We start from the raw sequence: 14,221 nt of genomic DNA, 5'->3' as shown, positions 1-14,221 counted from the left end.
CCTCTAGGGGCGGGGCCAGCGGGATGTCCGTCATCTTGGGGTGTGGCCAGTATGACCCCGCCCTCTAAGGGCGTGGTTAAACGACAACTGTCGACTGGGGGCGGGGCTAGCACGGCTTCCGCTTGCATCCTAGAAAGGGGCGCTCCTTCCGGCTCCTCCTCCTCGGGCGGACGGCGACGTCGTGGGTCGGCATTTTGATCTGGAAGTCCGACTCTGACAGCATCCTCCGCATTCCCTCACATCCCCATCCCCAGCCGCACAGGGCTGCAGGATCCGAGCCCAGGGCGGGAGCCCGCCCCCTGCCTCCGCGCCGGCCCGGGCCCGCCCCGGGGGAGCTCGGGGGAGGGTGTCCCGGCCCCTCCCGCCCGTCCCCGGCGGGGCTCTGCGCGCCCCGCCCATGGCCCAGAAGCCGAAGGTCGACCCCCACGTCGGGCGGCTGGGGTACCTGCAGGCGCTGGTCACGGAGTTCCAGGAGACGCAGAGCCGAGGTGAGCGGCGGCGGGCGGGCGGGCGCGGGGCGGGGTCCCGCCGTGCCCCCCGCGGGGCCGGGCTCCAGTGCCGCTTTCCCACTCAGACGCCAAGGAGCAGGTCCTCGCCAACCTTGCCAACTTCGCCTATGACCCCAACAACTACCAGTACCTGCGGCAACTGCAAGTCCTCGATTTATTCCTCGACTCGCTGTCCGAGGAGAGTGAAACGCTGGTGGAGTTTGCAATTGGTAAGAATGGGGTCGAAACCTGATGGGCCGGGATGAGCTGAGCTTTGAAAGTGAGTCCTTGGGAAACGAATCTCTTAGATGGTCTCTCAGCGAGGGGGCGACCCTTTTCCAATGTCCCCTCCGTTCACACGTGGTCCAGGGTCAATGGTCTGGAAGTCACTGCACAGGGCTAGCTCTCTGCCTGTCTGCCTTCCCTGTCGCTTGGAAAGGAGAGAATGAATTAAAGGAAAAGTTTGGGGATTACACTGTGTGTGTGTGTGTGTGCACGTGCACGTGTAGCTAGTACTGGGGCTTGAACTCAAGGCCTAGGCTCTGTCTCAACTTTTTCATTCAAGGTCGGTGATGCACTACCACAGAGCCACAGCTCCACTTCCGTCGTTTTTGTTGTTAATTGGAGATAAGACTCAACAGACTTTCCTCCCCTGGCGGGCTTCAAACTGCCATCCTTTTACTGTCAACTAAAACGGGCTGGAGGCCGGCTCAAGTAATTCTACCAATGCCCAGCAAGCTTTGAGTGCTGCCAAAAAAAAGGTGAACAAAGCCAGGTGCCGGTCAGTGGCTCACACCTGCAATCCTAACTGATTGAGGGACTGAGTTTGAGAAGATCAAAGTAGTCCCTGAAGAAAAGTTCGAGAGTGTCAGAAAGCTGCCTGTTATCCTAACTATGAAAGCCAGACTTGTTGTGTTTTGTTTAGGTCCTGCAGCTTGGGTGCAGTCCTTGGGATTTCTTGCTCAAGGCCAGCACTCTACCATTGAGCCACAGCTCCATTTCTGGCTTGTTTAGTGGTTAATTGGAAATATTAGTCTCACAGACTTTCCTGCCAGGACTTGCTTCAAACTACAATCCTCAGATCTCAGCTTCCTGAATAGCTAGGATTACAAACATGAGTCATTGGCACCCAACAAAACATCACTGATGGATAGAAAAAAGTAGACACTTGGATCCTCACTTCAGAGCAGGTGCTCAGGCAGGGTGGCTGGAGGACTTACTGGCTACACACTTACACCTGGCACTGAGAGGGCACCACCTGATACCAGGCTCTACTTTTTTTTTTTTTTTTTGCAAGTCATGGTGCCTGAACTCTGGGCCTGGGTGCTGTCCCTCAGCTCTTCAGCTCAAGGCTAGCGCTCTACCACTTGAGCCACAGCACCACTTCCAGCTTTTTCTGCTTATGTGGTGCTGAGGAATGGAACCCAGGGCCTCATGCATGCAAGGCAAGCACTCTACCACTGAGCCACCTTCCCCAGCCCAGGCTCTACTTCTTATGCATTATTTCTTTTGACCCTGGAGATAGCATTAAAGTTAACATACTTTTAACAGCCACTTTCTAGTTAGGACTCTGAGGCTTAAGAAGGTTCAGTGTATGGTTTATATTCCTCAGCACCACATAAGCAGAAAAAGCCAGAAGGGGCGCTGTGGCTTGAGCTGAAAAGCTGAGGGAAAGTGCTCAGGCCCAGAGTTCAGGCCCCCCGACCGGCAAAAAAAAAAAAAAAACAGCAAAAACAAAAAAAAACAAGAAGGTTCATGGGCTGAGAAGTTGGCTCAGTGGTAGAGTGCTTGCCTTGTATGCATGAGGCCCTGGATTCGATTCCTCAGCACCACATAAGCAGAAAAGAAAAAAACAAAGCCGGAAGTGGTGCTATGGCTCAAGTGGTAGCGTGCTAGCCTTGAGCTGAAGAGCTGAGGGACAGTGCCCAGGCTCACGACCGGACCCCAAAAAACAAGGTTCAGTGTGCTGGGCAAAGGTCTAGAGTTACAGGCCTGAGACTTGAACCCAAAGCTATCCAATTCTAGAAGCTGTATCTAAGTGTCTAGAAGCTGTATCTAAGTGTCCTGTGCTACTGGAGATGCAAAAGCACAAGGAAAGAGTCTTGGCTCCTATGAAGACTGATTGAATTCTAGGATATTATAGAAAATGTGCAGTTTCTTTACTAAAAAGCAGGATCCGGCTGGGAGTTTCTTTACTAAAAAGCAGGATCAGGCTGGGAATGTGGCTTAGTGGTAGAGTGCTTTGAGGCCCTGGGTTCAAGGCTGGAAGTGGCACTGCGGCTTAAGTGGTAGAGCCCTAGCCTTGAGCACAGCGAGGCTCAGGGACAGAGGAGCTCAGGCCCTGAGTTGAAGCCCCAGGACTGGGGGAAAGGAAAAAAAAAAAAAAAGCAGGATCCAAACTAGTCAAGTGGCTTCCTAGAATTTAGATTAAATCAGTTTCCTGCAGATTACTTCCTGCAATACATATAGCTGCCACCAGACGGTAATAGTGCTTAAAGGTTGGTAGCTCCTCAGCAACCATTGTGGATAAAGCATAGTTTCTCAGGCTGAGGTGTGGCTCCAGTGGTAAAGCCCTTTCCCAACCTGTGCAAGGTCCTGGGTTCAATCCCCAGTAGCTTTGTTCTCCTTTTGTATGTGTATATGCAGGTCTTACAGCTTGGGTACTGTTCCTCGGTTTTTATTGCTCAAGGTTAGCGCTCTATCACTTGAGCTACAGCTGTACTTCTGACTTTTGTTGTTGATGGTGGTAGTAGTGGTGGTCATAGGGCTTGAACTCAAACCTGAGCACTGTCTCTGAGCTTTTTCACTCAAGGTTAGTGCTCTACCACTTGGAGCCATAGCGCCGCTTCCAGTTTTCTAGTGGTTAGTTGTAGATAAGTCTCATAGAATTTCCTGCCCTGGCTACCTTTGAATTGCAATCTTCAGATCTCAGCCTCCTGAATAGCTAGAATTACAGGTGTGAACCACTGGTGCCCCACTTCAGATGCCTTTTTTGTTTGTTTTGTTTTTGTCAGTTGTGGGGCTTGAACTCAGGGCCTGGGCACTGTCCCTAAACTTCTTTTGCTCAAGGTTAGCACTCTACCACTTGAGCCATAGCACCAGTTCTAGCTATTTATATGTTACTGAGGAATCGAACCCAGGGCTTCATGCATGCTAAACCACCTTCCCAGCCCATCAAATGCTTTTCTTGTATACTCAAGGTGGGTCAAAGAGCTGAGCCCTGCTTTTGCCTCTTGTTCTATTTCTCTTGCCTAAAGAAAGCTTCATCAGCCAGTCAGAACATGTTCTTTGTGGTGTGGGGATGAACATGGGGCCTCTGGCCTGTGAGGCCAGCACTGTACCACTCAGCTACACTTAGCCTTCTTTTTGCGTTGTAGCCATTTTCACACAGTGAAATGCACATAAGTTCGCTAGGTGTGCTCAGCATTGTAAATCATGTAGAATGCCTCCTGCCCACCTCAGTGCAGCCACAGTTCTACCCGCCATTGTCTCGTGGACGTGGGTTTTCCCTGTTCTTGAATTTCATATAAATGGTACCCTGCAGGATTTGCTCCTACATCTGGTTTTTATCAGTCAACACAATGTTTCCTTCGGTGGTAGGCCACAAGCTACCTGTTGACTACAATTGTTTTGTTTTGTTTTGGGGGTCCGTCGTGCGCCTGAACTTTGAGCCTGGTTGCTGTCCCTCAGTTCTTCAGCTCAAAGCTAGCACTCTACCACTTGAGCCACAGCGCCACTTCTGGCTTTTTTCCCTTTTGCTTATGTGGTGGTGGGGAATCAAACTGAGGGCCTCATGCATGCAAGGCAAGCACTCTACCACTGAGCCACCTTCCCAGCCCGTGACTGCAATTGTTAATAGAAGAGTCTTCAGAGTTCAGATGTTGTCATTCATTTTGTACGGTTCGTTTTTATTTCATTCATCTATTTAGGCAGTACGGAGGTTTGAACTCAGAGAGAGGCAGGTGCTCTAACACTCCAGTTTCCTATGGTTCCTGCATGCTGATGCGTCCTTTCTCCCAGGTAGGCAGCTGAGAGTGGGAGTTGCCAGCCCTAGGGAAATGTGTATCTAACTTTATTAGAAAATAGTGTTGCCAGGCGTTGGTGGCTCACGCCTGTAATCCTAGTTACTCAGGAGACTGAGATCTGAGGATTGTGGTTCGAAGTCAGCCTGGGCAGGAAAGTTCATGAGACTCTTATCTCCATTTAACCACCAGAAAACCAGAAGTGGAGCTGTGGCTCAAAGTGGTAGAGTGGCTGGGCGCCAGTGGCTCACGCCTATAATCCTAGCTACTGAGGAGGCTGAGCTCTGAGGATCACAGTTCAAAGCCAACCTGGACAGAAAAGTCTGTGAGACTCTTATTTCCAATTAATCACTAGAAAACGGGAAGTGGCGCTGTGGCTCAAGCGGTAGAGCACTCACCTTGAGCTAAAGAGCACAGGGATAGTGCCCAAGCCCAGAGTTAAAGCCCCACAACTGACAAAAAAAAAAAAAAAAAAAAAAAAGTGATAGAGTGCTAGTCCCTTGAGCAAAAGAGCCTAGGGACATTGACCAGGCCCTGAGTTCAAGCCCCATGACCAACAAAAAAGGAAAGAAAGAAAGAGAGAGTGTGTGTGTGTAGACAGTGCTGTGGCTCACGCCTATAGTCCTAGCTACTCAGGAGGCTGGGATCTGAGGAAAGCCAGCCTGGGCAAGAAAGTCTGTGAAACTCAATCTCCAATTCATCACCAAAAAGCTATAACTGGTTCAAGTAGTAGAGTGCTAGCTGGGAGCAAAAAAGCTCAGGGACAGTGAGTGCCTAGACCCAGAGTTCAAGCCCCTAGGAGGGGCAAAAAATAAGTAAGAATGAGCTTGTAATCCAGTGACAGACACCTGTCTAATGTCATCAGGACTGGTGGTATACTGCTGAGCTGCACCAGCCCACCTGACATTCTTGTCCGTGTCTGGGTTCAGCACAGATTCACCCAGGTATACTTGGGGCCCAGGGCTCATGTAGCTGTTTGAGATGTCTCATGTTCCTTGGGCGCTGTCTTGTGCCAGCAGACCTTCTTGCCCCTCAGGTTCTCTCTCCTGGTCCTCAGTCCCGTTTCCATAGCCAAGGGATACAGCCAAGTAGGCATAGGAGTCTAAAGGTAGCTGGTGCCAGTGGCGGACACCTGCAATCCTAGCTACTCAGGAGGCTGAGATCTGATTGTGACAGTTTGCATTTATCTCTAAGGCCAGCAAAAATTTGTGAGTGAAAAAGCTAAGGGATAGCATCCAATCCATGAGTTCAAGCCCATTACCCCCACAAAAAAAAAAAAAATGGTGTACTATGTTGGGCCCAAGCAGCTGGTGATCTCTGGCAGGCACCTGATCCATCCTTGGAAGGCTTCCAGGCCCCTGGCCTGCGGCTTCTGTCCCCACCCGCCAACTGATGCCATCTGATTATCCCCTAATTGCCCTGCCCAGACACACCTGAGTGCGCTGTGACTCACTCTGCAGCAGAGATAAACCCCTGCCCAGCCCCAGTCCCCAGTGAAGAGGAGGCGCCCGATTCAGAAGGGGTGGCGTGGGCGTGTCTGAGAGCCAGAGGCCTGCCAGTGTTCCTACTTGTCCTTGCATCAAGCTAAGCCTGGCAGTAGTTGTCTGTGGCTTCCACAGAACACCATTGCTCCTACTGGAAACAGAGTTCCCTCACTGGGGAATTTAGTTTCTCCCACTAGAGCAAAGTTGAAGGTAGCACTTGCTCCTGTGTTCACTGAGAACCACGATGCAAGGCACAGTGGTGAGCCGGCCAGCAGCACCGGCCTGCAGCCCTTAATGCAGGGACAAAGTACAGAAGGTGGGGACGCAGTGACTCCCCCATGGGCTAAAGACGCCGTGACGGAGTGAGTGCTGAGGCAGAGTGGCTAGGGAGGTGGAACTCTGCTGCCGCCACACATGACTATGCCATGCATCCAGGTGGACCGGTCCTGTCCCATCCTCCAGCCTCTGCAGTTCTGTAAGTCCTCTCCTTCAAACTACTTCCAGCACGCCAGGCACCAGTGGCTCACGCCTGCAGTCCTAGCTACTCAAGAGGCTCAGATCTGGGGATTTTGGTTCAAAGCTAGCCCAGGCAGGAAAGTCCATAAGCCTCTTACCTCCAGTTAACCACCAAAAAAATCTGAGGTTGGCTGGGAAGGTGGTTCAGTGGTAGCCTTGCATGCATGAGGCCCTGGGTTCGATTCCTCAGTACCACATAAGCAAAAAGAAAAGAGCCGGCAGTGGCGCTGTGGCTCAAGTGGTAGAGCGCTAGCCTTGAGCTGAAGAGCTGAGGGACAGCGCCCAGGCCCAGAGACCAGACCCCACGACCTGACCAAAAAAAAAAAAAAATCTGAAGTGGAGCTGTGGCTCAGTTGGTAGAGCACTAGCCTTCAGCAAAACAAAGCTCAGGGATGGTGCCTGAGCCCTGCTCCAAAAAATAAATAATAATAATAATACTTCTAGCAAATGTTTGCAGAGCCTGTCTTGCTTGTATCAAACTCCAAGGACCTGACCTCCCTGAAGCCCCTCCTCGCAGGCTGGTGGAGAAGATAAAAAGCGGGAAAACAAATGTGGTAGATGGTTTCCTCAGGATTCAGTCTGAAAAATATGCCAGGGATGAGGGGCCATCCGGGCATGGGGGGGAGGCATCCAGCAGGCAACCAGAGTGGCCCAAGCTCACCCAGCAGAGCTGCCTGTCACCAGCAAGAAAGCTGGGGAGAGGTCGGGAGGGGGGGGCGGACAGGGACCTGAGCAAAGGGTGCAGAGGCATGAGAACAAATGGATGACTCTAAAAGCCAGTCCCCTAAAGCAGGAGCCAGCTGTCGAGCCAAACCTTGGCGACTCGTGCTCCGTCCCTGCCTGGGCGCCAGGGGAAGGTGTCTTCGTTGAGAGTGTATGTGTGCACTCATGCCAGTATTGTGACCTGGGCCTCACACTGTTGCTTGGCATTTTTGCTCAAAGCTGGTACTCTGAGCTGGGTACCAGTGGCTCACGCCTTTAATCTTAGGTATTCAGGAGGCTGAGATTTGAGGATCATGGTTCCAAGCCAGCCTGGGCAAGAAAGTTCAAGAGACTTTTTTTTTTTGGCCAGTCGTGGGGCTGAATTCTGGGCCTGGGTACTGTCCCTCAGCTCTTCAGCTCAAGGCTAGTGTTCTACCACTTGAGCCACAGTGCCTCTTCGGACTTTTTCTGCTTATGTGGTGCTGAGGAGTCGAACCCAGGGCCTCGTGCATGGGAGGCAAGCACTTTATCGCTGAGCCACCTTCCCAGCCCTCAAGAGACTCTTATCTCCAGTTAGCCACCAGAAAACTGGAAGTGGTTTAAAGTGGTAGAGTGCTAGCCCTGAGTGAAAAAGCTCAGGCCCTGACCCACATCTGACCAGAAAAAAAAAGCTGGCACTCTACCACTTGCCAACTTTCATTTCTGGCTTTTTGTTAATTAAGAGATAAGAATTTCTTGGGGCTTGAACTCTGGGCCTGGGCGCTGTCCCTCAGCTCTTCAGCTCAAGGCAAGTGCTGGCCCACTTGAGTCACAATGCCACTTCCGGTTTTCTGCTGGTTCATTAGAGATAAGAGTCTCACAGACTTTCCTGCCCAGACTGGCTTTGAACCACAATCCTCAGGTCTCAGCCTGAGTAGCTAGGATTACAGGCGTGAGCCATCAGCACCCGGCAGCCCCAGCTTCTTAGTTGGATCTTAGGGGCACCTGCTTGGTAATTTTCAGAGAAGCAGGGGAAGCAGGCATGACCCTCACCTTTGACTGGCCGCTCAGGCATGTTATACAAATGAGCCAAGATGTAGTTTCCTCCCCCTAGAAGCAGGAACCAACGGCTAGAGGTAAGATGGCAGGAAACGGAGTCACTGTGCACAGGAAGTTGTCTGCTTGCACTTATGAGCCAATGCTAAGGAAAGGGTCCTCTAAGTAGAAGTATCTGTCCCCAAGGTCAAGAAGTCACAAAGTTGAGGGGCCCTGAGGAGACTGGGGAGTGGGAAAGGGGTCTGATCTGTCACTCAGGCCTTTTCTGCTTTCCCTAGAATCCTAGACAGTGATGTGAAAATGAAATTATAATGCTCTGCCTCATGCCCACAAAATGTTACCAGCAGAACATCTGCATTACATTGTTAAATAAGAGCTGGCTTTTGAAAACACCAATGAGGGTACCTTTTTTAAATTAAATATCTGTATTTACATATGTTTTAAATTGTGGGATAAAGAAACAAGTGTTAGCCAGGTGCTGGAGGCTGTAATCCTAGCTACTCAGGAGGCTGAGATCTGAGGATCATGGTTCAAAGCCAGCCCAGGCAGGAAAGTCCGTGAGACTCTTATCTCCAATGAGCCACCAGAAAACTGGAAGTGGTGCTATGACTCAAACAGTAGAGCGAGTGCAGGGACAGCACCCAGGCCCAGAGTTCAAGCCCCACAACTGACAACAAAAACAAAAACCAAGTGATAATAGCCTAGTGCTAGTGGCTTATTCTAGTAGCCAATCAGGAGGCTGAGACCTAGAGGATCTTAATTTGAGGCCAGGCCAGACAGAAAAGTCCATGAGACTCCATTTTCAAAATAACCAGAGAAGAGCTTGACAAGAAGTGTGGCTCGAGATCCCGAGAACAAGCTGAGAACAAGCAAGCTGAGAAAGTGTGAGGCCCTGACTTCAGATCTTAATAGTGGGCAATGAATAAAAGAAAAAGGAAAGCGTACCAGCCCTTAAAGTTCTGAACCAAGAAGAGACGCTTGTGCCCACTGTGACAGGCTAAGTGATGGTGGCGGGCTGGTCTTTGTGGAAATGGGAGAGAGCTGGGACCTGGAGTCTTCTCATCCCTTATCCCTGGGCCAGCATCCCAGTGCCTCCTCACAGCTCACTGGGCAGAGGAACCGGGAGGAGGAGGGAGGAAGCCAGGCCCTGGCACCCAGGCTCCACACTGCTTTTCCCCAGGAGGCCTCTGCAACCTGTGCTCAGACAGGACCAACAAGGAATACATCCTGCAGGCAGGGGGCGTCCCACTCATCATCAACTGCCTGTCCAGCCCCAACGAGGAGACGGTGCTGTCCGCTGTGACCACGCTCATGTACCTGAGCTCACCACGCCCTGGCTCTCACCCCGAGCTCACCTCCATGCCAGTCATCCAGTGCATGCTGCGCTTCTCTCTCTCGGCCAGCACAAGGCTCCAGAACCTGGCCCAGATCTTCCTGCAGGACTTCTGTTCCCCAGGCCAGGTGGCTGAAGCCCAAAGCTGGCAGGCGCACTCTGCTCTGGGTATCCCACTGCCAAGGAATGAGACCCCCCAGCAACCCTGATCCAGGGAGACCCCCGCGGCTCTAGCATCCCTGCTACCAGAGACCACCCTCTTGAAGGGCTCAGGGGCAGACAGCTGAGGAAGTCCCTTGCTGCAGCAGCAGTACCGTCTTCAGGGTGAAGTTTTTACATACATGGAGAAGGGACCAAAAGCTAGTGCCGCTCATGGGGGGGGCTGGCACTCAACACACTGACCTACCTCTGGTGCCCCCACTGCCAGGCTCGCACCCCCGTAGGATGTGCAGGCTCCAGGCATGCAGGGTGGACTGTGAGCAGTGGTTGGGACCATGGCATTAGAGGAAAGCTAGGGAGATGCCACGCCCCTCCAGGGCTGTGCAAGACCATACCACTACTCATCTCCAAGCTGGGCATTTGAGCATGGCAGACACTGACCCAGGTAACTACAGCTCAGGAGTAGCTGTCTACACAACCCTCCAACCTGCTGTGTATCCTGTGAGGAATACAAAGATGGAGATGTGCTCCCTGCCCTTGTTGATGCAGCCCAATGACTGCTAATATGACCAGCAGGCAGCAAAGCTTGGCATGGTGACACACAACTGTAATCCCAGAAAGGCTCATAAGAGGCAACAAGATCATAGGTTCAAGGCTAGCCCAGACTACAAAATCCAAACTATTTTAAATAAAGATTGCCAGAAGCTGAGCACTGTGTAATCCTATCTACTCAGAAGGCTGAGATCTGAAGATCATGTTCAAAGCCAGCCTGGGTAGAAATGTGAGACGCTTACCTCCAATTAACCACCAAAAAGCCAGAAGTGGAGCTGAGGCTCAAGTGGTAGAGCCATACCCTTGAGCAAAAAAAGGCTAAGGAACAGCACCAAGGCCCTGATTTCATGCCCCGGTACTGGCATCAAATAAAGACCCTTGGAAGCTGGCCCTTTTCTGCTGTCATGGTTGATGAGGGGAGGCCAACCCCTGGAAGGGCCCTCTGGAACTTGGGGGTTGCAAGTTGGGGTGATGCTCCAGACACAAGGACCACACATCTGGTGTATATGTCCAGTGTGTGGGGCCGAGACAAGGTCACCTGCTCAGCTCCACCCTGGGCTCCTATGGCTTCCCTTTACCGAATAAACAGCCAGAGGTTATGGTTTTTTGGTTTTGTAATTAAAAGCGTCCTGATTTCTCTACTGTATTTCCATGCCAGGCATGATTGTTCATTCAGCCTGCCATCTTGGAAGCTGCTTCATGATAGGGCTTGTGCAAGCAGACACTCTGGTGTCTATTCCCCAGCCAGGTCCTGCTCAGTCCTGCTGAACAGGTGCGCGCTTGCTGTCTATGATTCCCCTCCAGTTGTCACTCCAGGAGTGCAGCCGCCTCCTGGAGGGGGGCAGGGCCAGGTGCTGGTTGTGGCAGCAGGTGAACAAGATGTGCTCCCAGCTCGGGGTCTCCTCTAAACCTGGGACAGAAAAGGCAGCAGGCATGTAATCTGTAATCTTGGTTATTTTTACTCCCTCTCTCTAAGCCGGGCAGGCCAGATGCCTGGAGGTTGCCCGGGAAAAAGGGACCAACCTTGAATGTTGTCCTTGTCATCGATGAGCAGGTCCCCCCTGACCACCGTCTTGTCCCTCGTCAGGATAATGCGCTGCACAAACTCGGGCCCCAAGTTCTGCTCCACCCAGTGGTACTGTGGAGGAGACAGGTTTGCCAGTGGGGTCTGAGGGATCCTAAATCAGGGGCCGTCAGTGGTGGGTGTGGACGTCACTGCTCCCCTTTCCCCCAGCCCCTGCTTTGTGGCTGTGATCACGGTTACACCCGGGTTTGGGAAGCCTCGGCTTGCGCAGGCGCCGCACCTTCTCGCCCACACAGTGGTCATACTTGAGCAGGGGGCTGGTGCAGATGAAGACCTCGGTGCTGCGGGGGAGGAAGGGGAGCGGTCAGCCCGGGCGGAGCCTCCCCCGGCCCCCCCCCGCCCCTGGGTGCGCCCTGCTCACCCGGGCATGCGGTTCATCTCCCGCAGGGCCTCCACGGCTCCGGGGATGGGCTCCAAGTCCAGGAAGAAGCCTGGCGCTTCGTACACACTGGCCACCTTGTCCTACGAGACACAAGCCCGGGGCTCGGGCGCCCGCCGGCGGAGGGGCGGGGGGCCCCGACCTCTCTGGACCTGGGGTGAACTGTGGACTCGGAGGTGGCGTCCCCGGAACGCAGCCCGGACCGCCCCCCCCCCCCGACCCCCGCCGCCTCCTACCGCCAGGTCCGGCCGCAGGGCTCGGTACTGCTCGCGGGCCAGGAAGCCGCGGCGCTGCGCCAGCGGCACGTGCGGCTCTCCGGGAAAGCGGCGCCGGAAGCCCCGCAGGAGGCCGGCCTCGAAGTCGGCCAGCACGCCGTCCATGTCCACCAACACGCGCACGGGCCGCGCCGCCATCGTCGCCGGGGACCCCGGCAGCACGCACGGGCGGAAGCGGGCACCGCGGCGCCAGGGCCGAGCTCGGCGCGCCCAGACGGCCGCTTCCGGGACCGAGAGCGGTGGGCGGGGCCTGGCCGGTGATTTGCATAGAGCTCGACTTGGGTAATTTGCATAGGGCTCCGGACGCTCGGACCCGGGACCCGGCGGCTCGTGGGCGGGAGGAAGGGCGGGAGGGCGGGCGGACTTCCTGGGGCGGGGGCTTGCGGCGCTCGCTCTTCTGGTATTCTGCTTTCTACCTCAAAGTGTGACCTTCACTAGGTGTCACCTTAGGCGATCTGAACGACCGGGAGCAGCGTCTGAGGAGTCGCCCGTGGGGCGCCCGCTCCCGGCCGGGGCCCGGGACCAGCGCTGTCCGCAGACGGCACCAGCCCAGGCCCAAGTCTGGGGGCTGCGGATTGACCCGAGTGAGTGAATGGACTCAGCTGGGTTTAGGCTCCCGACGGCGACGTAGGGCCAACGCAAGAACCAGTTAGCTTGAGGCAGGGGTTTCTTCTTCAAACCCGGAGCCAGATTTCCACCTGGCTCCGGTAACCAGCGCTCGGCGCGTCCCCCGCGCACCGCATCCCGAGCGCGTCCGGTAACCAGCGCTCGGCCCGCCCTCCCCGCGCACCGCATCCCTGCTCCGTCAGAGCTTTGCATTCCCCGTGGAAAGCGATGAGCTTCGCTAACTTTTGTGGAATCCTCTGTAAATCTCACACCCACATCTATTTACCTCACAAACTACACAGATCGGAGTAGGAGCCTCTCTTGCTGCTCCAGCTCAGCTGAGGGCCCTCTGTGTCCAAACCACGGCGGCAGGAGCAGCGGAAGGGGCAGCCTGTGGCTCAAGCGTCAGACTGCCGGAGAGCAGAGAGGGGAGCAGACAGGAGAGCAGGCAGGCCAGAGGGGAGCAGGCAGGCCAGAGGGGAGCAGGCAAACTGAGCACGCTGGAAGCCCTCGCCCTCGGTTCAAAGAGACGTGAGGGAGGAGGGCACTGATCATTCTAGGGTGAGTCAGTTTAGAATGTGGAGGAGGCAGCTCTGGCAGAGCCTTAGGTCCCTGGGCTTTGTCCTGATGCCGCACAAACTTCGCTAAGAGGTCTGGCTGCCAAGAATGTTTCTGCTGCCCCTTTAGGGGACCTTTTTTTTTTTTTTTGCCAGTCCTAGGCACTGTCCCTGAGCTTCTTGTGCTCAAGGCCAGCACTCTGCCGCTTGAGCCACAGCACCACTTCTGGCATTTTGGTGGTTAATTGAAGATGAAAGTCTCATGGACTTTCCTGCCTGGGCCAGCTTTGAACTGTGATCCTCAGATCTCAGCCTCCTAAGATGACGAGTGTGAGTGTGAGCCACCAGCACCAACCTGGATAACTTTTAATATCCATTATAATTTACAATTTATATTTAATATTATCCATTTTAAGATCATGTGATTTCACATTCTAGACCTGAAATTTTCTTGAACACGGTCTTGCAAACATTTCATTTCCTAAAACCTTCTTTGACAATATCAGACCTCAATTCGGAGTAGGCACTTACCTTCAGAGAGTAAAGCCAACGTATCAAGCTATGACACAAACCAGGATATTTCCAGGAACTCCACCCTTATTCACTCATAGGCTAAGGGTGCAGGTTCCCTCCCTTTGAGATTCATAATGGAAATCATCGTAAGCCAGTAAAACCAGTGTTGCTATTTATAAAGCTGACCTGCTTCAGAAATATTGGAACAATCATGATATAGCTGTTGATTCAACCTTTTGCAAGATGCTTTATTACCATAATAAAGGGAGAAAAAACCTAACATTCAACCATCTACACAGGGCACCAGTGGCTCATGCCTGTAATCCTAGCTACTTAGGAGGCTGAGATCTCAGGATCACAGTTCAAGTCCCCCTGGATGGGGAGAAAGTCCATGAGACTCTTATCTCCAATAAACCACCAGAAAACTGGAAGTGGTGTCGTGGTTCAAGTGGTAGAGTGCCAGCCTTGAGCTGAAGAGCTGAGAGACAGCGCCCAGGCCCAGAGTTCAAGCCCCAC

General features: G+C 53.4%; 2 protein-coding genes across 4 annotated transcripts; one reads left to right on the top strand and one right to left on the bottom strand.

The window, feature by feature from the left end:
* Positions 1-302: 302 nt before the first annotated feature.
* On the top strand, positions 303-10,890 carry Armc7 (armadillo repeat containing 7). 2 transcript variants are annotated; one of them, XR_011366126.1, is made up of 4 exons: positions 303-488; positions 575-718; positions 1,054-1,249; positions 9,428-9,509. XR_011366126.1 is itself a non-coding variant. In XM_069993052.1 (3 exons), the coding sequence occupies exons 1-3, from the start codon at positions 398-400 to the stop codon at positions 9,787-9,789; spliced, it is 597 nt and encodes a 198-aa protein (XP_069849153.1). In that variant the 5' UTR covers positions 303-397; the 3' UTR covers positions 9,790-10,890. The 2 variants fall into 2 exon arrangements, 1 of the variants encoding a protein (XP_069849153.1); XM_069993052.1 differs by lacking the exon at positions 1,054-1,249 and having other exon boundaries at positions 9,428-10,890.
* Positions 10,888-12,250, bottom strand: Nt5c (5', 3'-nucleotidase, cytosolic). 2 transcript variants are annotated; one of them, XM_069993051.1, is made up of 5 exons: positions 11,991-12,250; positions 11,737-11,837; positions 11,596-11,656; positions 11,315-11,429; positions 10,888-11,238 (listed from the first exon to the last, which is right to left on the bottom strand). In XM_069993051.1, exons 1-5 carry the CDS (start codon positions 12,165-12,167, stop codon positions 11,099-11,101), a joined length of 594 nt encoding a protein of 197 aa, XP_069849152.1. In that variant the 5' UTR covers positions 12,168-12,250; the 3' UTR covers positions 10,888-11,098. The 2 variants fall into 2 exon arrangements, with proteins under 2 accessions (XP_069849152.1, XP_069849151.1); XM_069993050.1 differs by having other exon boundaries at positions 10,888-11,201; positions 11,991-12,236.
* Positions 12,251-14,221: the final 1,971 nt, after the last annotated feature.

This window comes from Dipodomys merriami, unplaced genomic scaffold, assembly GCF_024711535.1.
Source record: "Dipodomys merriami isolate MVZ:Mamm:240054 unplaced genomic scaffold, mDipMer1.0.p SCAF_42, whole genome shotgun sequence".
NCBI lineage: Eukaryota > Metazoa > Chordata > Mammalia > Rodentia > Heteromyidae > Dipodomys > Dipodomys merriami.
The sequence above is the reverse complement of the archived record's forward strand: the minus strand, read 5'-3'. Positions and strand labels throughout refer to the sequence as shown.